Source organism: Trichomonascus vanleenenianus (assembly GCF_965637985.1).
Source record: "Trichomonascus vanleenenianus strain CLIB 3782 genome assembly, contig: TRVA0_087S, whole genome shotgun sequence".
Classification (NCBI taxonomy): Eukaryota; Fungi; Ascomycota; class Dipodascomycetes; order Dipodascales; family Trichomonascaceae; genus Blastobotrys; species Blastobotrys vanleenenianus.
The window spans coordinates 3,477-23,876 of record NW_027481801.1 but is presented as its reverse complement, the minus strand read 5'-3'; the positions used below and the strand labels follow the sequence as shown (position 1 = coordinate 23,876).

General features: G+C 43.9%; 7 protein-coding genes and 1 pseudogene across 8 annotated transcripts; 2 read left to right on the top strand and 6 right to left on the bottom strand.

The window, feature by feature from the left end:
- Positions 1–2,240: 2,240 nt before the first annotated feature.
- On the bottom strand, positions 2,241–3,180 carry TRVA0_087S00254 (annotated as a pseudogene). Its single transcript is given in 2 exon segments — positions 2,241–2,705; positions 2,707–3,180. Coding segments are annotated over 2 exon segments (939 nt in total).
- Positions 3,181–5,091: 1,911 nt separating this feature from the next.
- On the bottom strand, positions 5,092–5,457 carry TRVA0_087S00232 (uncharacterized protein; the record flags this gene model as incomplete). Its single annotated transcript, XM_076687902.1, has 1 exon — positions 5,092–5,457. One exon carries the CDS (start codon positions 5,455–5,457, stop codon positions 5,092–5,094), a length of 366 nt encoding a protein of 121 aa, XP_076537871.1.
- Positions 5,458–6,319: 862 nt separating this feature from the next.
- TRVA0_087S00210 (uncharacterized protein) lies at positions 6,320–6,799 on the top strand (the record flags this gene model as incomplete). Its single annotated transcript, XM_076687901.1, has 1 exon — positions 6,320–6,799. One exon carries the CDS (start codon positions 6,320–6,322, stop codon positions 6,797–6,799), a length of 480 nt encoding a protein of 159 aa, XP_076537870.1.
- A 250-nt stretch (positions 6,800–7,049) lies between these two features.
- TRVA0_087S00188 (uncharacterized protein) lies at positions 7,050–7,307 on the bottom strand (the record flags this gene model as incomplete). The annotated part of the gene is made up of 1 exon (XM_076687900.1): positions 7,050–7,307. One exon carries the CDS (start codon positions 7,305–7,307, stop codon positions 7,050–7,052), a length of 258 nt encoding a protein of 85 aa, XP_076537869.1.
- Positions 7,308–12,706: 5,399 nt separating this feature from the next.
- TRVA0_087S00166 (uncharacterized protein) lies at positions 12,707–13,468 on the bottom strand (the record flags this gene model as incomplete). The annotated part of the gene is made up of 1 exon (XM_076687899.1): positions 12,707–13,468. The coding sequence occupies one exon, from the start codon at positions 13,466–13,468 to the stop codon at positions 12,707–12,709; it is 762 nt and encodes a 253-aa protein (XP_076537868.1).
- Positions 13,469–14,065: 597 nt separating this feature from the next.
- TRVA0_087S00144 (uncharacterized protein) lies at positions 14,066–14,584 on the top strand (the record flags this gene model as incomplete). The annotated part of the gene is made up of 1 exon (XM_076687898.1): positions 14,066–14,584. The coding sequence occupies one exon, from the start codon at positions 14,066–14,068 to the stop codon at positions 14,582–14,584; it is 519 nt and encodes a 172-aa protein (XP_076537867.1).
- Positions 14,585–15,350: 766 nt separating this feature from the next.
- On the bottom strand, positions 15,351–16,976 carry AMF1 (low affinity ammonium transporter; the record flags this gene model as incomplete). The annotated part of the gene is made up of 1 exon (XM_076687897.1): positions 15,351–16,976. The coding sequence occupies one exon, from the start codon at positions 16,974–16,976 to the stop codon at positions 15,351–15,353; it is 1,626 nt and encodes a 541-aa protein (XP_076537866.1).
- A 1,491-nt stretch (positions 16,977–18,467) lies between these two features.
- Positions 18,468–18,821, bottom strand: TRVA0_087S00100 (uncharacterized protein; the record flags this gene model as incomplete). Its single annotated transcript, XM_076687896.1, has 1 exon — positions 18,468–18,821. One exon carries the CDS (start codon positions 18,819–18,821, stop codon positions 18,468–18,470), a length of 354 nt encoding a protein of 117 aa, XP_076537865.1.
- Between the last annotated feature and the right edge of the window lie 1,579 nt (positions 18,822–20,400).

Here is a 20,400-nt window from a genome sequence, read left to right as displayed (position 1 = left end):
TTCCCAGATTAGGAAGGAGGGGCACTGGCCCAAAGCTAAAAAAGTGTACATGATCAGCTCAATAAATGTGCGGCTCATTTTTGGGCGGCATGCCGACATTTTGGGCTGGTCGAAAGTTTGCACTGTGCAGGGGCCACGGAACGGATACTCCGGCCTAGCACCGGAAATTTAATGAGGGGCTTCCCATGACTTAGATAGCTAAGTGGAGAAAATGTGCTCTTAGCAGCAACCATGTCGAAGAATCTGATACCCAATAGTGACTCTAACTTAAAAAATAGATAGAATACAAGTTAAGGGGTGGCATAATTATATGGTGCAGAGGCCCTGGTTCATCTCGACATGCTGCCCGGTCTTGTCTATCGCAGTATGCTGTAGTGAGCCCTCTTCGGCGCTAGGTAGTGTCGACCGAGACTTCAACATGCACACGTCGTTGCTTTACTAATTACTACTAATATCGTATTTCTGCGCCTCGAGACGTATTCAAATTCAAACATTAAATAGCTAACCCAAAGCATCCTGTTTTTTTCTAGCGTGCCACCCCATAGAGAGTGCCCCCGTCGTACCCCACATTTTTAGTGAAAGCGCAAATACCACGTACCATAGGTAGTACAAATTTGTAGCAAAGCTCTCTATAGGGAACATCGCAGTATCACATATGCACCTCGGGTTATAGTCGGATCGCATTAGGTGGAGTGTCATTTCTGATTTTTCGCTGCAGGTAAAAATGATTTTCGTAAATCTAAGGCAGCCGAAAAGTCTAATCCAGCCAGCTCGAGAATAAAACATATCGAATTAGGGCTTCGGCAATCAAACGGCTCCATTTAAGCCTCCCCCTAAGGAAGTCTCAGCAAAGGATTTTCTCATCCTCTAGAGATTATAATCTTGGAAAGGGAAAAATCGCGTTCCAGTCGGACACTTTTTTTTTATATTATCAGAATCTATTATACTCATAATAATACGTTACTATCATTACAACTTCCCATATAATACTCTGAGATGAGCTGATGTCAACTGACTTTTGTGACTGGTGCATTATGGTGCGCAACGTTCACACAGCCGGGTAAACCATCGAGTAAAACAGAGTTGGATTTTATTACAATTTTACGCTCACGAGTACAATGTTTTCTTCTGGCGATCCGATATACTCATAACCAAATGCTGATAGTAATAGCAGCTTACTGTACTATATAATACCGATACTCATGTCTATTAGAATTGCGACCGATGTGTTATGTCATAAGGTGAAAGATGGAACCGATTTTTTTTATTATTAATTTGATTGTGCGAGAATTAAAAAAAAAAGGTTTGGCATGACGAGTACTCATAGGTTATTTAAGCAGTCACGACGAGTCAAGAGGATTTTGGAAACGAAAAGTCTTAACGTAGATGAGGAGCTAACATGATCATTTGCAATTTAGGAACGGCCAGTCTCAAGGTTACTTGAGTGATATCATGCGATGCTGATAGTGTCAGCGATACTTCCCGAGGGGATATTGTCAACGCTGCACACCATAATGCACCAGTCACAAAAGTCAGTTGACATCAGCTCATCTCACAGTATTATATGGAAAGTTGTAATGATAGTAACGTATTATTATGAGTATAATAGATTCTGATAATATATATAAAAAAAATTCAATTGAGATGAGTTTATCTCATATAACACCCTAAGATGAACTCATGCCAATTCAATCTTGTAGCGGTGCATTATGGTGCGCAGCGTCGACAACACTTCGGATAATAGCTTCCTCTTGAATCGCCTTCTTAAAACCCCTCTGAATGTAACAATTTCCAAATAAAAATAGACAGGTCGATTTCTTCAGCGTTAGTCCGCTGACAGATTTAGAGAAAACCTCCTTGATGTAATGTAATTGATTCCGTGCAGTCAAATATGTGTATTGGCAACACCGTCTCTCGTTCGAGCGGCAGAAGTTACCGGTATTGTACTTTAATTTAGTAACAAATAGCTATGGTCACCCTCGGGGGGTAATCAATCCTCACGACGCAAATGCGGTACATCAAAGGGACCCAATTGATATGAAATGATTTTGTTATATTTTGAAATATTATAAAAAAAAAATTATATGTATACGCATTCAGTGATGTCTCTAGCCTAAGGCCTCAACAAGACGCAAAATTACTATTATTATAATAGTTATGGTCCGGACTGGCCCTGTTTAATATTGATGGTAACTCTTCTATTTGGGACCCCCTTATATTATGGCTAACTAGCTCTCGCCTTAGCAGCTGCAGCCACCTCCAGTGCTGCACCCAAGGTTGGTATTAAGTGGCTGTTCCTTGTTATACAACAAGTCGTTATGCTGGTATGCAGACCAGGCTCCACATTTAGGCGCAGCTGTCCCGTATTGTTCGCAATACTGCATCTGAGAGTCTGTCCAAGCATACTTGTTTTGAGTCCAAACACAAGAAATGTATGGCGCATAATTTCCACCGCAATCACAATTGGCCCCGAACGACCAGCCAAATGATTTACCCCATGAGTATCCTAGCCCCGCGCCCAGGCTAATAACCGTGTCAATATTTATACCTAGGGGGGCAGACCACTCCACAGTTTCCGAATAATCTACCGTAGTAGTTATCTGCCCGCTGCCTTGTTGACAGTATAGACATCCCGTTCTTTGTTTCCAGTCACCCCACCAGTCACCATGTTGTGCTATCTGATAGTTGGTATACTTCACGTAGTTATCGTGCCCCGGTAAATTGCAACCGTCGCATATGAATGGCGTTGGCAGTGCCATTTCTCTTCGACTTTTCGCTGGTAGGGTCATTTCCCGTCGCCTCAATTACCGAGAGTATCCCAGTCTTTGGGTTGTACAGCTTGTCTCCTCTCTTGATAGTTTTGGAGAACATATTGTTGTCTGTGATGTAGTGCATACTACTAGTTATATTCTCGACACTGTCGTAGCGATCGAGAGTAACAACATTATGCGCACCTCCTAATGACGGAACATTGTAGTTCGCGTCAATTAGGGGTGTAGCCATTACCAGTTGAGCCATAAACAAACACGCCATGATTAAATACAGCTTGCATGGGTTACGTCTGCATGGAGCCGAATTCGGAGCTTGAGTTGCTCTTACTAAGACGTTAGTGCCCTGGCACCAGACATCTTGGCCCTCACTGACAATCGCTGTATACGTCCCGTTACAGCTAATTTTCATCGTGGTTAAGGAAGTAAAGAAAGAGAAGATGGTCTTTTTCTTGGCTAAATCGCTACCTGTTTGTTTGGCAAGGACACAGCCTACATCGGGAATCTGTCAACATTTATAACAATCAGGCCTGGGAATAATCTTGACCCTACATGCTCTACAGTTCTCGTCTACGCATATGGCATTTCTTGGCAGTTAAACAGGAGCTAACGCCTCCCGTGTGTCAAAAGACAGTTTTATGTATCACTGGATATATACTGGGTACCACATGCATTATACCTACTGTGAGCCATCGCTCTATCATTTTACATTCTACAATTCTTGTTGCCTTTTGCCAAGCGGAGTTGCATCCTTCCGTTCGCCCTTACTCTGCGAAGTAGATAGGATACAGCAACTGATCAGGAGTACGAAAAAGTGCCCAACGTGAGACAAAAAAAGGTCAAAGGTCACTATGCCACTTAATGAGCTTAAAAGTGGGTTCATATTCGTATTCCGTCGCTATATATGCCTATAAGTCTCGACGAGAAAGCATTTAGCCTGCTGTAAATGGTCAAGCCGTTGGTCTTTAAAGTCAACGCTATATCCTGCATCTCCCAACAACCAATGACGTACGCATGTACTGCGTACCGGTATAGCACTGTGTGTACTTGGATGGGAGCCCCCCATTGCCAAGACGGCAACTGTAATGCACCGGCCTTTGACCTTGGCATAATGTCTCACCCCTGTTCCGCTTAGCTACAGGTGCATACACATGTACGAACATTTTATGTATAACCATTCCTGTAACGTCCACTGTCCAATTCTCAGCACGTAAACACCGGCTGGCATTGCTATAACGCGCAATTTGACATAATTAGCAGCCATTCCGTTTCACGTTAAAAGTTTCCACTGGATCTGAAGTCTATGTTTTACCGTCATAAACTTTGGACTCTCCACCCTTCGAACTATTGTCTGGCTATACTGTTGAAGCTACAAAACGGAGCGAAAGGTTGAATATGGCACGTTGAGAGTTCTGCCTGTTTAAGGCTGCAACTGGTTGCCGACCCTGGCGGAACGCTCGCTAGTAGGGTAAAATGCTGGTGTGTAACGTTAAACAGTTGTCAAATGAATACTGGACTAAGGAAATCCGATCCGATTCCAGGCGGAATTATTTGTTAACCATGAAAAATTATGAATTGCAGTTTAAATTCAGACCTTCTGCGGCCTTTCTGTAGGTCAGTTGATCGTCCTATAAATTTGATTTACATCAATTATGTCCTGCAGTTCACCCAGTGCCCCCTATATGAGGCACAAAGGCCCCTCCGACATATTTGACCTGCCGACACTTCTCGGCACGAAAGAAGGACTCGAAAGACTGGCCCAATTTCTCCAAGAGGGCCAGCGACCAAGAGCGGACTAACCCGCTAGTGCACACCGTCAATCCCAGAGTTGAAGGGTGTCCGGTTTTTAATCTCCTACCAAGGTAGGAGAACTGTTTCCCGGACCCTCGGGGGGTAAGCAATCCTCACGACGCAAATGCGGTACAGCAAAGGGACCCAATTGATATGAAATGGATTTATTATATCTTGAAAGATCATATGTTTAAGTATTCAGTGATGTCTCTGGCCTAAGGCCTCAACAAGACGCAAATAGATTATTATTATTATTATTATGTCCTGCAGTTGTACCACATTTGCGTCATGAGGATTGGTGCCCTTTCGCCCGTTTCCACCCCTAAGTCTGGGAAACAGTTTTTTTAGGAGATTAAAAATCGGACGCTATTCAACTGGAGGATTGAAAATATTTCCCTAAATGTTGGGAAGCGTTTCCAAATGGCGACTCTAACCGAAGATTTGCCCCCCATTCACGTGGAAGCGGCGAAGCAAATCGCCAATTAGTTGTCCGCAACGAAACTGGCCGAACCGACTTAGTGCATAGCAGCTGCTAACAATCAAGTAGTTTGCCCGCTGTGGAATGGGCGGCAGCTTGGTGCTGCTTCTCGTGGACGTAGTCTGATTGAACCATTTCCCTGTGGGCCTCTCGCCAATGGACAGGATCCAGGTTAACAATCAGTGCCAGTGTGGCTCCCCAAGCTCCAGCCGCGGCTAAGCATGAATCGTAGCCAATTATCTTACAGATACTGTAAACCGTAACACTTGTATAAGTTACCCATACAATCTTGGATCTGGCTCTGCCAAATACAGCGACGTGGTTGGCTAACGCAGTGCACCAGGCAGGTAGAGCCATACCCGTTCTACTTATGATGATTATTAGAACGAGCACACAGCTTATGCTTACAGTTATCGACATGTGCCCTTATCGCTAGTAGTGGAACAGTAATTGCAGCTTAGGCCAATATCCACACTAATACAATGTTATTGGTTCTGGACAATGCGGTTATTATCCCTCAAATATTTCGAAGATAAAAGAGTTTGAAGGTAAGTAGGAAGGGAAAAGTAACCGCTGTCTAAATAGTTTATTCCAGCAGCCTTCTAGGAGAATAGAAAGTTAACTGACATACAGTGTAATATTAAAAAAAAAAAACTTGACTACACTGTACCGGTAATAGGTTGTCTCAAGCTGGGTGGGTCAACACATGGGCGAGTGAGTCGACAGTACTAATTGCGCGCGCGCACCAGTTGAATATAACAGCTGACCAGCTATAACAATTTAAAACAGTTACAAGTTTAAACAGTTATTTAAAAAATGTTATTATTCATTAGTTGTACCTGGAACAGATGGTTGCACTAGTGGTTCACTTATGATCCAATATGGGACGGTCGTTTACTATGAGAGTCCCCTACTAAGAGGGGGATGCTAAGCTGGTAAACTGTGTCCCATCATCTTAGTCATCCCTCTTATCACCGTAGGATTCAGACTGGGACCAATTTAAGGCCTGTAAGCGTGGGTATCTATGAGCACGGCGCTGACTTAACTAGCTTTACTAGCTTTACTAACCTTAGCAAGGTCCTTACCCAGTAAGAAACGCGGTGTTCATTAGTATAACCACACGGCTGAAGGGACGAGGGCGACCATAGTACGCGAACTAATAATAAGTACATATTATTAAGCGTACAGCTCAACCGCTACAATGTTGTACTTCTCTTGTAAAACATTTTTTTCATAGTCAGGCGATACAGTTCATTAAGGTATCCACCACCACTCTTTGCAAATGACTAAGTTTCTGATCAAGGGTATGGCCCTATTGACTTCAATGGTTTGCGCAGCTGCCACGTACGAGAACATGAATATGTACGAAAAAGTCGGTGGTTCAATCCCCACAATTGATGACGGCCAGGGCGAGATTGTTTATGATGTCGCAAAACTCTTCGATCATTTTGGCTTGACGGGTCCAGTTGATGGGCTTGGTGGCAAATATGTGTTTAAGAATTTAGAAGCGCAACAACCGGTTTTGCGAAATTACAACACAGCATTGGCAGAAGAAAGATATGACATCGCCATTGTTTTATACAATGTTCTTGTTACTGGTGGCGTAGTAACAAATGATCATGTGACACCCAATTCTATTCTACTTAAAGAATCGAGAGGAGCTATTCCACTGCCCAATTTCATGAACGAGGGGCCGATTCCGCAGGAAGTCTCAGATATCTTTTATGCCTTCCAACAATCAACTCCTCTACATGAGTTATAGATAGTAAATTGAATATGTATGTATCTCGTTCATGTTAGCTATTGTATTTCAGTGTAAAAAATGAAAATATTCAAAAAAAAATTAACTAGTATTTAATATTAAGCAACCAGAGATTGATCTATCGTTGATAGAGAGATCTTTGTGGCTCTTACTCCACTTGGGCTTTGAGCCTAGCAGAAACGTCAATGGACAAAAACATGATATAGCAAATCAAGTGGCCGAACCATTTCTTTGTGCGCCTTTTACCAGTTTACAGGCCCAGCTTATAAACGAGTGCCGGTGGCTGCCCAAGCTCAGCATTATCGGCAATAGTGGCGTTTTGCGTACACTTCGTCTCGGCAACAATGGTGGACAGTTCGTAACCTCGCATGGTCGGCGGCGCAAAAATAAACGGCTTAGGAAATGCCGGCTCGGAATATAGCCATGACTCCTGGCAAGTCTCACAGCTGTCAGGGAACCAGTGGAGCAGGATGAAAAAATGCTCGGGCCTCTTTCGGTCAAGGCCCATTTGTGGACACGAAGAAGATGCAATGAGCTTCAAGCCATTGCTTCTATTTCAACGTTGTGATCTTTTTTTTTTTTTTTTTTTTTTTTTTTTCACTAGAACAAAAAGTGATAAGCTCTCATTTGGCTCAAAGGTAGTTCCGCGCCATTGGCTCAGTTGTGCGCGTTGGGTGATGCTATTACAGCTTATTCACCACTCCACATATTTAACATGCATGTCAAGCTCTCGGGTTTTGATCCGTGTTTTACCGGCAATGCATACCGATGAAAACTAATGATGTCACTTAAAGCTCCAATGCGTAGTCCAGCGATCTACGTACCTGTCGGCACGACGCTCTGCCTTCATTCTGAGATATCTCACGTTTGAAAATCAGATGATACATAGCGAGATGTCCAGGCTCTACTCTTTCTTGGTTGTAGCGGGAGAAGATGAAAGCAAGAACTAACCCACTTGAGAAATTCTGAATATTGTATTCGGCCCATGTAAGTTTCTTGTGGATTCCTCCAGCCTTCCCTCCTTATTGTTTGGGGCAATGGCAAGTTCCTTTAAGTTACTTTTCAATTCACTAATTTTATATGGTACATATAATATAGGGGCTATCATGCATGTGAATTGTTATTTTGATCTTTTTGTCAAGGAGCTTACATGTACCGTATGGTAGCATGAATAAATATGTAACGCATAGTATGGTAGTGGTATTACGGTACTGAGTCACGGTTAATTTTTGCACCTGCTGTAATTCCATGTAACCCACACTATTCTCTAAGCAGATTTATTTAAACAAGTAGAGTGGGAGGGTGCTCTGTATGTCTTGGAGAAATGTAGCACAAAGATACAGCTGTAAAAAAAAATTGAATAGATTCAATACATTTTAATATTATGCGTTATGCCAAGCTATAAAAAGCAAATTATGCATACAAAGTCCACAGGGATGATTTGTCAACAGTTGAATGTGACGGAACATTTTGAAGCTTCGAATCCAGCATATGCTACGCGTTAACAATTGCATACAACTGGTCTTGCATTTAATTCCAACACTGTTGCTACGGCACCAATTGTAATATGCAACCATATCGGAAAAACTGGGATCACACATACTTAATGGTAGGCAACCATAGAAACGGTATGAGGCACCTATGATATAATGTGGATCAGTTACCACATTGGTAGAATCGGAAGACTCTACATTAATGTAACGCTTTTCTCCGCCGCTTAGGAGGTTATCCTGGCGGAAGGTGACCAGCCTAGCATTAGTCTACAACGATTGGGCAAAGAAAAGGGGAGCCCCGATAACGCCACTACGTTTATCGAGACTCCCAAAGTTCTTACTGACTAACGTTATACACTAATCATTCACCCCACGAGCGGTGGCACCGCAAGGGACATCTACTGCAAGCACAGCATTAACCAGGGTGCTCAATAACCGTTGGATTAGCCAATGGGCGCCGCTAGTAAGTAGCTGAAAAGGTAATCCAAAGGATCAAGAGCTCAAAAAGGTACAGAAAAAAGTCGAGTTTATATATTTAGCCCCAATAGAGCGGTTAACGTGAAACGGCGAGGGGAACGTTCCAAGAAGTCAAATGGTAGGTTGTAGTAACGGCAGATGACGGCAGATGCGCATCGAACTCCTATGTGGACGGGGAACGTTGCATTCTTAACCAAATCATTTCTATGAAATTGGTCTAAATCATTCCTCCTAAATTATCGTGAGAATAAGATTAGTCTTCCAAAAAGGTTAAAAATACAACCTTTCAGCCAGATGAGATTAACGATGGTCATTAGCTGATCGCTCTCACCGCTTGCAATGACACATTTTGGCTCTTTCAAGTCATTAGATGGCAAACAGTATATATACTAGTTTAAAGCGTCTAGTTATTCGTGAAGAAAAAGTAAAAAATGGAATCTGACTACTGTGAACCGCTAGTAATACATATTGAAAACTTGGATTATAATAAGACATGTTTTTTTATTGACTTATTCCAAAAGTACGGCGAAAGCCGCGCTACCAACATCGAATCGAGGTTGCATCAGTTAGAAAATGAAGTAAAACGACAACAGAGCTCGCCCAAGAGCCTTAGCTTTATCGGCTTGCCCACGCACCCACAACTAACGCCGAAAACGACCATCAAGCCTAGAGCTACCTCAAAAGCGGTATGTCTCCAGCCATTAGAGGAAAGAGACCGAGTTGTCAAGGACAGAGGCTCTCCTTGATGCCAGGGAAGTGGTTAACATCATTAACAAGGCAGCCAATGCGCTTGTCGCTAAGGCAGTGACTCGAACGTGTAACAACAACCTGAAGTTCCACGTGGTCGAAGGTGCCAAGGAGAGCAGCCTCGAGACGGGACTTGAGGCCTGTAAGAATCGATTCAAACAAAAGGACGTTTCGCCGTGGCTCCCGGCAGTCATCCCACGAGTCGCCACCAAGTTCGCAATGGAAGAACTTCGTACGGTACTCGAGCAATACAACTGCGTTCAGCTGGCCCCAGTGATCCCGTCAATATGACTTTCCACGGCGACCCGAATGCAGCGCAGCGAACAGTCAAGGTCTTTTTTAAGACCGCCGAAGGCTACGCCTACTTCAAACATTTGTGTCCCACTAGTTCGGAAGACGTCACCATGAGTGGCCAAAAGGAACAGCAGAGGGAGTGCAAGGACAAGGCTGAAGCCCGAGTGGGGAGAATCGCATCAATGAAGACTGCTTCTGACTTCTGTATCCATCAATTGAACCACCGTCTATGTATTCTGGAGAGGCCATAGGTATGCTTATAAATATTATCTTTCCCTCCTAAAAAATAGTTCGGGATATAAAAGACGGGAAGATAAACGTTATAGAAGCAGAGAGATTGCCATGCATGATCGGTGTTGATGTGGCCGGCTTTAGGACAACCAGCCTCACGGGAGGGGAGCCGTGTACTACCGGTAGCACAAAGTGGCGCTACATGCGGCGAAAGAGTGAGGTTTTATCTCAATTGACGATCTCAATTTCCAAAAATGTGTACACACGCATGGTTGCCGCATGTTCAATTTTCTAAATTCCTATAACATCTACATTTGTATTACCGTTTATCATAAGTCGCTCGTTTCAATATGCTCCATATCATGCAAAAAGTAAAGCGGAATTATCGTTGCGCCGAAGTCCGACGCACTGTGCCAAAATACGAATGCACAGCAGAATATTGTACTCAGTAATTTCTTTATTGACACGTAGAAGCGATTTTGTTTTAGATTCGGCTTTTCAGGGGCAATTACTCGTACATTGTACTGCCGCAGGTAGGCCCCACTGACCTACTGATCTGCAGGCTGCAAGCTGCATTGAATGGCATCTTGGCTTACATATATGTAGTTAAAGCCCGTCTACACCTTTTAAAATCCAAGCCTCTTTCCATCGCTTGGCATGAGTTTACTCGGGGGCATATTATTGGAAGTTTGCCTTATTAGCACGTCGTTATCTTTTGCTTATTACCAGGCTTACTATATCAAATTATTATGTCATTTGGCGCATTAATGAGCATATCGGTAATAAATCCTCTCGCTATTGAGTGCCGTATCACTACTAGTATTTGATTTTTATGCAATCACTTGTCTCAGAGGTAGGTCTCGTTTAGATTTGAGACTATGTACGGGTATGAATCATAGCGACAATTTTCTTGTTTCTATGTCGGCTATTCTTTCAGTAATCAGACCCTGTCGACCTCGTAGCAAAAGAATCGCTTCACTCAGCGCGTATATTTCAAAACGATAAACGCAAGGCTGTCGACATTTGCTTGCCCAAAACTTTTCTACCAGTCCGATTTGAATGCATATTTTTTTTGTCAAACACCACATTTTTCAAGAGATGACCAAAAAATTTGGATTAGAAAGAAGTGAAGGAGCCGTGTTGCCAATATTCTCGTCAAATCGCCGATATTGTGTTGCTATATCTGTTACGATTCTAGCTCTTATAATAATATTAGCTGCAACTGGTTGGACGACAATTGCAATGACCGTTAACGCAGGTCTGTTTGGAGCAGCAGGCTTTTGGGGATGGCGTGAAGCGGTGCCAGTTGCATGCGACCGAGAATCAATAACTAATTTGGTTAATTTTGATTTCGCTGGAAGTGTTCAATGCATTGCTGCGTTAGGAATAGCGTCTCTAGGGTCAGGCATTGCCGCCGGATCGATAACTACCATCATTTTTTCCATCGCTTCGAAATTTTACACCTGAATCTGTATAATACGACTTTTTGCATAGTAATTTGATATACGATATGATTGTTTGAGTTGGGATTGATGTTCTAAATATCGTTCGGAGTTAAAAATTGTTGAATTTACAGTACTGAGTACTTGATACGGTACAAATATATTTTGGAGCGGCCAATCTAGAGCCTACTAGAGTGATTCCGTGCGATGCCGATAGTGTCAGCGATACTTCCCGAGCTGATATTGTCAACGTTGCGCACCATATTGCACCAGTCACAAGTTTATCATTAGTTGCTCGCTTCAATACGATATGCTCTCTCCACATGAAACGAAGTGAAATGGAATTAACATTGCGCCGAAGCCCGATGCAATGTGCAAAAAATATGCACAGCAATATATTGTACTCAGTAATTTCTCTTTTTGACACGTTGACGCTATTTTGTTTCAGATCCCGATTTGAGCGGCGATGCTTGCCGATGTAAGCTGATGTCATTGTTATTTTCATCATAACAGGATCTACCATTGTACTGTATTACCGCTACATCGCTACATCTAGCTAGTGTGGTTCGACGATCACTTAGAGAGCGGTACACCCAACTGATAGCAGCAACTACTGTAGCACATCCGTGGCGGTTATCATATGAGTCCCCTTGGGAACGCTGTTCAACAAAACATCAATCCAATGTGGGGTACTATGCAACCGCTTTAGAATGGCATCCGTTGCTGAATACCCGTTTCTGTCTCTGAAACAGCCTGGGCAGTACATGGTTGAACGTGAAATAGACCAAGTGGCTATGAATAGCTTTTTCTAGCATCTCTTATAATTCAGTAAGACAATGGATATGGTTGTTACCTATCATACAAAGTAGTTTCGGCATTTGAATGTGCAATTAGAGCGCAGGCGCAGTAAGTGAACTATAGTTAAGTGCCTATACAATAATAATAAATTGTTTCAGGATGAAAGTAAAACTTCATGACATTATTGCATTCTTACGCTGCTTGGCAGAGGGACGTTACAGTGCATCGGCAAGCATCGCCAGTCAAAATCGGTTCGGGATCCGAAAGCTTGACAGATGCGAAAAAAAAGAAAAAATAGTGTGCGAATAAACCGGCGATGCATTCGGGCGCATAGCGTCGGAAAACGCCGGAATAATATATTGTCCAAACTACGTGGAGATCGTATTAGAGTGTCGTGTCCATAATGTATATTTATTAGATTCTGGTTAGAGGATTGAACGTGCCGTAATGTTTTGACTGTACACTTTTTCGGAAATTGAACTAGTCGCTTGGGGAAGAATCTCGAAAGTCGTAACAGCGGGCGTTTTGGTTGTGTAGTTAAATAAACCAGTCAGATTGAAAGCAGAAAGATTGAGAGGAGGGGTCCATGTGTCTGTATACCCCGGAGTGACGTAAGGCGGTGGGGGTGGGGGAGAGGTGTGGACTGTTATCGAAATATTAAATGTGTTCACAAACGTTCCATGAACTGTATTCACGCAACAGTCAGCAAAATTATATATGCCCTGTTCGTCTGTCACAAAGGCGTATCCTTTGGGAACCGGATACTCTATCACAGCCCACTCGGGTCGGACTCCCCAGCTACACTCTATGAGGTCCTCCTGTGGCTTTAAGCAGTTTTCTTTACCAATGTACAAAGGATACGGAGGCTCGTACTCGGGTGCTGGTAGAAAGAAATAATTGTTGTGAGACCCTATAGGAAACTCAATGGCTTTTTCAATAAATGGTGCATAACCCTCTTTTTTCTCAAGAAACACGGTATTATTATTGTTATCCACAAATGTTCCCCATTGATAGTTAACGCACCCCAGTTGAAACTCGTTATAATCTTCCTGGGTTTTGATTTCACAAATGTCGTCGTATCGAGGATTGAAATTGCTGCAAAACCGCGCCATTCCTCCCCCTCCAAGGCTTCCATTTGGACTATCCTTACAATTACCGTTGGCACTAAAAACGGTAGGAATTGACATATTTGCTATTGTGGGAAAGAAGTTTCGATCTTCAAATGGACAGCTGGAAGCAGTTTACATTTTAAAGCAATTCAGCCCGTTAGTAAGATCCCGGATCTGCTGGTAGTTCCTGCCAAGAAGTATTCCTGCAGTAGGGAACCCCTCCCCCCCCCCCCCCATGTGACAGCCATCTCTATGTTCCACCTGCTATGTATGACTCCTATTTACTTTGCTCCGCGCGCCGGCACTTGCGTAAGAGGTGGCCCCTGAATCTATTCGCATGCGGGAGCTGGGACTATAAAGCCCGCATGTTGGTGTCTGATGTACTGCGTTTTGTTGGCGAGGCCAAGGAGAGTAAGATAGGACACTGTTTATAGAAAGTACATCATCGGCTACATCGCCTATATAGTGGATCAAAGTAGATTTGTGCTGGAAAGCTTCACGCATCTGCACCCAGGTTACAGCAGTGTAGCACGTTATTAGGTACCGCGATGTTTTAAAAAGGAAGTAAAAGTGTTCAAGATCCTATATATGTTGTTAACTCTCCACTTCTTCTCAACGTAAAAAAAAGTAACAAGCACCAGCATCAACAAATATTAGCATACGCTCTACTCTGTAATGTTGCCTTGGAAAATTACGTGTGCTGTACCGCTGATTATTACTGCAGTCGCTGCTGTTGCTCACGAGGACATTTGGCGAACATGCAAGATCATTGGGCCAGCCATTGGAACCAAATTCATGGGCAGAAGAAAGGCTATGGTGGTATATGGTGGAGTGCTAGGAGATTCAATTATTGATGTGATTGACGAATGTCTTAGTGAAGAATTACAATGGGTAACTAGTAAACGATGTGTCAAATCTATAGTCACTAGTGGTGTGCAAATGTGTCTTGCCGCCCTTGACCAGGGATACGCCACAGGACAGCACGGTGCTAAGCTAGTTTTGCTGATAGCAACAGTACTCTATTTGACGTGGAGTATCGCCATGATTATTTTACAATCGGAGATAGCATTACAGATGAGCGACTCAGTGGCATTTAACTTAGAGGGCGTCTTGAGAAGCGATATCAGTCTATTGACAGCAGCGCTGGCTCCGATAAAAATTATAGTGCGCCGAGCGAAATGGTACCTGTCATGATCACGAGAACAGGAGAGCTTAACATTACTTTCGCCTTAATGTTGCATAAAAATTCCGCCAAATTAAGACCTTGTGCCCATTTTCGATAGCAAAAGAGACTTCAATGGCTATAAACTGGCGACTAAGGGGAGATTGAAAGTCTTTTCCAACAGTGCTCCGATAGTCGATTGGGATGATGTCGATAACTGGTTGAATCAGTACATTACAATCCTGACAGAGCTATCTCAATTTTTTTTTTGCACAGACGCTCTTGTGATGGTACTTCCCTAGAGAGCCCTGCCCTAATATGGTCCAGAATTTGACAATTCACTATAATATAGTACTTAGCCAGAAAAAGCTCAAAAGACTAGGTCCAAAACTTTAAAAATTCTTACCCGGATGTTGCCTTTTTGCAATACCGGTAACTCTTGACCCATGTTAGCACCTACAAGTATTGCGTGTTGGTGAAATGAAATAACCCGATGACGAAACGAGCCGAGAAGGCCGAAAATGCTGAAAAGTCAGGGACACAAGCACCTCTCAGGGCCCTAACAAGAGCAATATTAGGACTCCAAAGAGGTGAAGTCATTGACATAGGCTCGTGCGTTAATCGGCACTTTTACCAAATTTGACTAGCCCATTCTATTCCGCCCTTCGGCAAAAAATTAGAAGGGTATCAAACATTTACCTTGCCAAGAGAACTGCCCTATTTCCTGATATTCATTGGTCATGAAGTCTTGGTGCAAAATGATACTATTGGGTAGTTGTATGGTTGTCAGAATAAATATCAGCCTCTCTTAATTTCAAGCCTTTTAACACTTCTTAAACCCCAGTAACTGATCGCTAGTGATACGAAACCTAGCGAGCAGTTGTACCACCAACCAGCTTTATAACCAAGTAACAATGCTTCTTTAGTACTTACATTGTGCATCTGCCCTCTTACTTGCTCAGAAATAAGTGCTGAGGTTGCAATGCCAACGCTCTTCCCAATCTGAGCTAGCATATTGAAAACACCCCCTGCTAGGGCCTGTGTTCCGATTGGAAATGCCGATGTTATCACCAGATTGGCAATGGTATACATTAGATCCGCGCCAAGGGGGTTAAGAGCCATTGCTTGGAAGACACCTCGCCAATAGCTTGGTCCATCAATGCGGCATAGCACCGCTAGGAGCAATGGAGCGATAGTACTCGCAAAGCATCCTGCTGGTACCGCAATTGAGGGTCGTAAGTAAGGGAGCAATGCCGCTATGGCGACATTCATCAGTAAGCCACAGACTGGGGCCGGCATAAAATATAGCGACGTCGTTAGCGTCGATTTGCCTCGGATGTCCTGCAAGTATAGAGCTGTAAGCTGCTCGCTGGCATTGAGCATACCCCAAATTAAAAATACAGCAATGCAGACAGTTGTGAAAGGCACATTAACCCACAGTTTGTTTGGAATTAATGCCGGACGGTTGAGGCGCGTCTGATGCTGCATCCACAACGCGAAGGCCGGTATAAGAGCCAATGCTATGCAAAGCAGCACAAGATTAAGTGGCTCACGCATCTGTCGACTTGCATCTGGTCCAGTGGCTATAGCCAGTGCATACGAAAAAAGAGCCAAGCAGGCGCTGATGAGCAGCGCACCAACCCAGTCAATGTTCTGGGCGAGACGTTTGAATGCTTCTTGCCCCAGGGGTCCGCCATCAATGCCATGGGGTAGTGACCACAGTGCCAATGCTAACACAGCACCGTTGAGCAATGCAGTAGCATAGAATCCCCAACGCCAGCCGACCGTGTCAGCAAACACACCCCCTAATGCCAAGCCTAGCCCAAAGCCAACAGCCTGGCCACCGCCCATAGCCGCAAAGGCGACACTGCGGCGGCGTGGACTGCTGTCGACAGGGAAGGAATGCGCTGCGACGCCAACGGCACTAGGTAGGCAGAAAGAAGCAGCAAGGCCAGCCGTAGCTCGTAGTGCAATTAGCTGTGTTGTTGTTTGAGCAAGCCCAGCACCTAGGGCACTAGCAGCCTGGAATAGCCCACCGAGCAGGCACACACGCCGACAGCCTAGCACATCAGCAGCAGCGCCGCATGGAATCAAAGTGCAGCCACAGGCAAGTGCAAATGCAGCAGTGGGCCAGAGCTGGAGCTCTGAAGGAATGTGTATGTCCTTTGCAATCACTGGGATGCATACAGTCAGCAGCCCGGCTAGCAAATTGCCAATGCCTGTAATACAGGTAATGCAAGAGATAACAGCGATCGTTTTAGATACAGACAAGTGCTCATCAGTTTCCTCGACCGTTAAATGAGAAAATGTGCCACTTGGATCTGCGTATGAGGTTGAAGTTTGGCGCAATTGAACAGAGGCTGTAAAGCGCTCGTGTATGCATTCTAGAGAAGATGATGTCGAATTTCTACGATCACTTGCCATTTATACCAAGTGAACTTTTCCAGCATAGAGATTGATCTGAGATTCTGTAGGGCAGGCCTAACCTAAAGACTGGATATTTGTTGTAAGAAAAACACGATAGGGAAGTACCGATAACCGATTGCCCTAAATAATATTTGGCTTGTTGTAAGCGACACGTGGCCCTATTGTTAAATGATAAATAGGAACAATAAGGCCCAGTATTATGATATGCTTTATAATGTAACCCGGTGAAACTTGCCAGGTACATACATACATACTCATGCAGCTGGATGGGCGCAGCTGCGTCAAATGCTTCAACCCCCCAAAAAATGGCGTTTCCGATTTACCGAATTCACGACGACTTTCAACAACATCCCATATACAAAATATGTAAATTTTTTTGAATAGTTTAATAGAAAAGCTTCTGTTTTCATTTTGTTTTTTTTTTTTTTTTTTTTTTTTTTTCGCTAATTTTAAGCCCCGTTTAAGCTCCGTTTTAACCCCTTTCTAACGTTTTTCAAAATTAGCAACATACCCCGAGGTACAGCACACCGTTTTGTGGGGGGATCGTCCCCAATCATAATTTTTTCTCGACAGAAAATATTTCAGCACGCTTAGGCTGCCACAGAGATCACTTCGAAGACGTGGGGCTGATCATCGCGAAGATGAGGAAGATGAGACCAACGGGATAGTACTGTACTCCATTAAGAATCCCCGCCGCCGAACCGAAGATAGAAAAGATAGAATCTGACGATACTGATAATGCAGGTATCTGGACCAAAGGCGTAGCATATTTCACATAGATATATTGAGTAAATATCAATTAATTCGCTATTGCTCGTATAATCTCCCTTCTCGGGCGCTCCTTGCTTGCGTAAGCCCCTAACAGTCTTCAGTAATACCGTAGGTAGTTGGTAGTAGTAGCATTATTTCAACTTGCTACCAGCGATAGATCTATATCCTGGTCGTGCCTGAATTTACGCGTGGGCTATGATTCAACAACTAAGACAGCAATGTGTCTCGTCGGCGACAGGGGGTCACTTTGGGAGGTGCTATGCCGACAAAAAACCACTATACCACGGTAGGTTGAAGAGCAATAAACACTGTTGAGTGCTCTTTTGGTCTAGAGTCTCTTAAAGAGGCAACATATGATCCAGCTGTCATACTGTACTACAGCAAAGCCCGCGGAACTAGGTACTCCTGTGGTCTCGTACTAGATGGGAGGTGGCTTGCAAAAAGAGCCTCAGTTGTTTGCGAGTCTCGATCAATATGTGAATTGCTTTCCTAATACTTGGCCATCCTTGCGCTGCGGATGCCTTGAAATAAATCATTTATATTCCTTCAACGCAGTTTACTAACGGTATTTAATTTCTTAGGTTCGTATACTTTCTGGCGCACTACATTTCTAATACAGTTGATTCAAGTAAAATATCGACTTATCACTACACAATACAGATTCAAATACAGAAGGGAAATTCTTACTACTGGGATTCTCGTCGATAAGCAAATGGCTTACTTAGTAGATGGATTTGACATGCCAGAAGTCTCAGGCCATTTGCGGAACAGGTCCGCCAAATGATCAATGGGGGCCGCAAGCAATCCCACAGCTGTCTCGAACGGTGGTTTATCTGGAGCGCTCGGGTGTGACCTGGAAGGCACAAACATCTTGGTTCGGCCAAAGGATTTAGACAACTTTTCGCTCTCGTTGGCAGGCAAAGCTTCCTCCAAGGCCGGTAGATCCGTTTGTTCCTCTTCCAAGATATGCTGGTTGAGGTCCTTCATTAGGGCTTGAATGGTTGGAATAAACTCAGGGCTGGAAGGCTTCATGTTCTGGAACTTTTTCAGTTGTTCTTTCACCTGAACCATTGTTAGCGATGGCTTTTTTATCGGATAGCAGATTTTAACTTACATTCTGATGCTCCCTACGATCCTTTTCTGCCAAAGCATGACCATTGGAAACGTACTTCTCGATCGCTGGGTAAACTACAAGCTCTTCTCCAACGGAATGACGTGCTAGTTCCCAGGTAAACTGATTTTGATATCTGGTCTGTTCATCCTTATCGCCAGACTGGGCAGCCTTGATGATACGATCATCATACGACTCAATGTCACGGTGATCCTTCTTGATTGTATCGCTCACGAGTGATTTCATGTTGTTCAAGGGTTGAGAAATTGAATGCTAAAGTATCTGATAGATGCTTGCAAGTATGTACAGAATCTATAGAGAATTTAGTCCTTTATATATACAATTCTTTGTCAAGCAACTCAACTAGTAAAATAACAAGCTCGACAGAGGGGTCATCACTAGCTGAGAAATGCAGGACAATCCATTGGGCCATGCCAGGAGCCATTTTACAAACAAATGAGACATTTCCTCGTCAACATCACTTTTAGTCACACAGTTGACCGCAAACGTGCCTCCAACAATTGCGCCGCCTGGATTCATTGGCTACGGATTGCTACCATTGCTTCATCACTCATCGCTTGCTCTCTCTTTGGGTAGGTGGACTGAAGAGGCTCGCGCCGACTCCCGTTTTCTCCTCTAGCGGACAAAAGAATGTGTCTTCTGCCTTAGGATCATCATACGATGAGACACGTCCATCCCCAGTGTCCCATCGTCCACCAGCTATGAGAAGCTCTCTTCCGCAAGGACATTTGATTTGTCTGGACTGACTCGTCTGATGAGATTCAAGTTGCCCGTTTCGTCTCCGGCATTTTCCATCATTCATGCTGCTCGTTACTCAATTCTAGAGTGTTTCGACTCCCCGACCCACCGTGAGACTATAAACACATACTTTCACGGCTGTAAGCAACCTGGAGGAGTATAAGCGTTTCTGGCTTGGCCAGCCCCACGTACTCCCCGAGGGGGAAAGCTCAGGGGTAGTTTTGTGGGGTTTTTAGCCGTACGCGGCTTTTCCCCCTGAGTTCTCCGACGATGGTATGTATATGTATAGATCATCCCAAGACACGTTCTGACACGTCATCGTGTTGGATATTCTATTCCAGTGTATCTGTAATATAAACATTCGTTGAGCAACGCTAGACGGTCCAAGAACACTAGTGTGATAGTCTGAGAGAGTTCACATAATATCCAAGACTTCCATATGATGAGTGATTTTGCAAAAACGGTTTTTACGCCTGCGTCGTCGCAGCGAATGGCCCCCTCTCTCGACAATTCGACAGCAGTGCCTTCCCTCGAGAAACAAATAGCAAGTCTCCCTATCTTTAAAAGGGACAAGAAACCCACTGCACTGACAGCAGCTGTCTGGTGCCAGTGTGCGGCAACCATTTTGGAGAATGCGCACAAGGCTGGCTGCCTGGACATTGCCACTGTCAGTCTTTTGGAGCAAAGACTGGAAGGAATAGCCAAGAAGAGTTTCACGGCTATATGGGCGAGTATCCTTCCACTCCGGATCTCTGATGAAAACAAGCGAAAAAGCTGTTC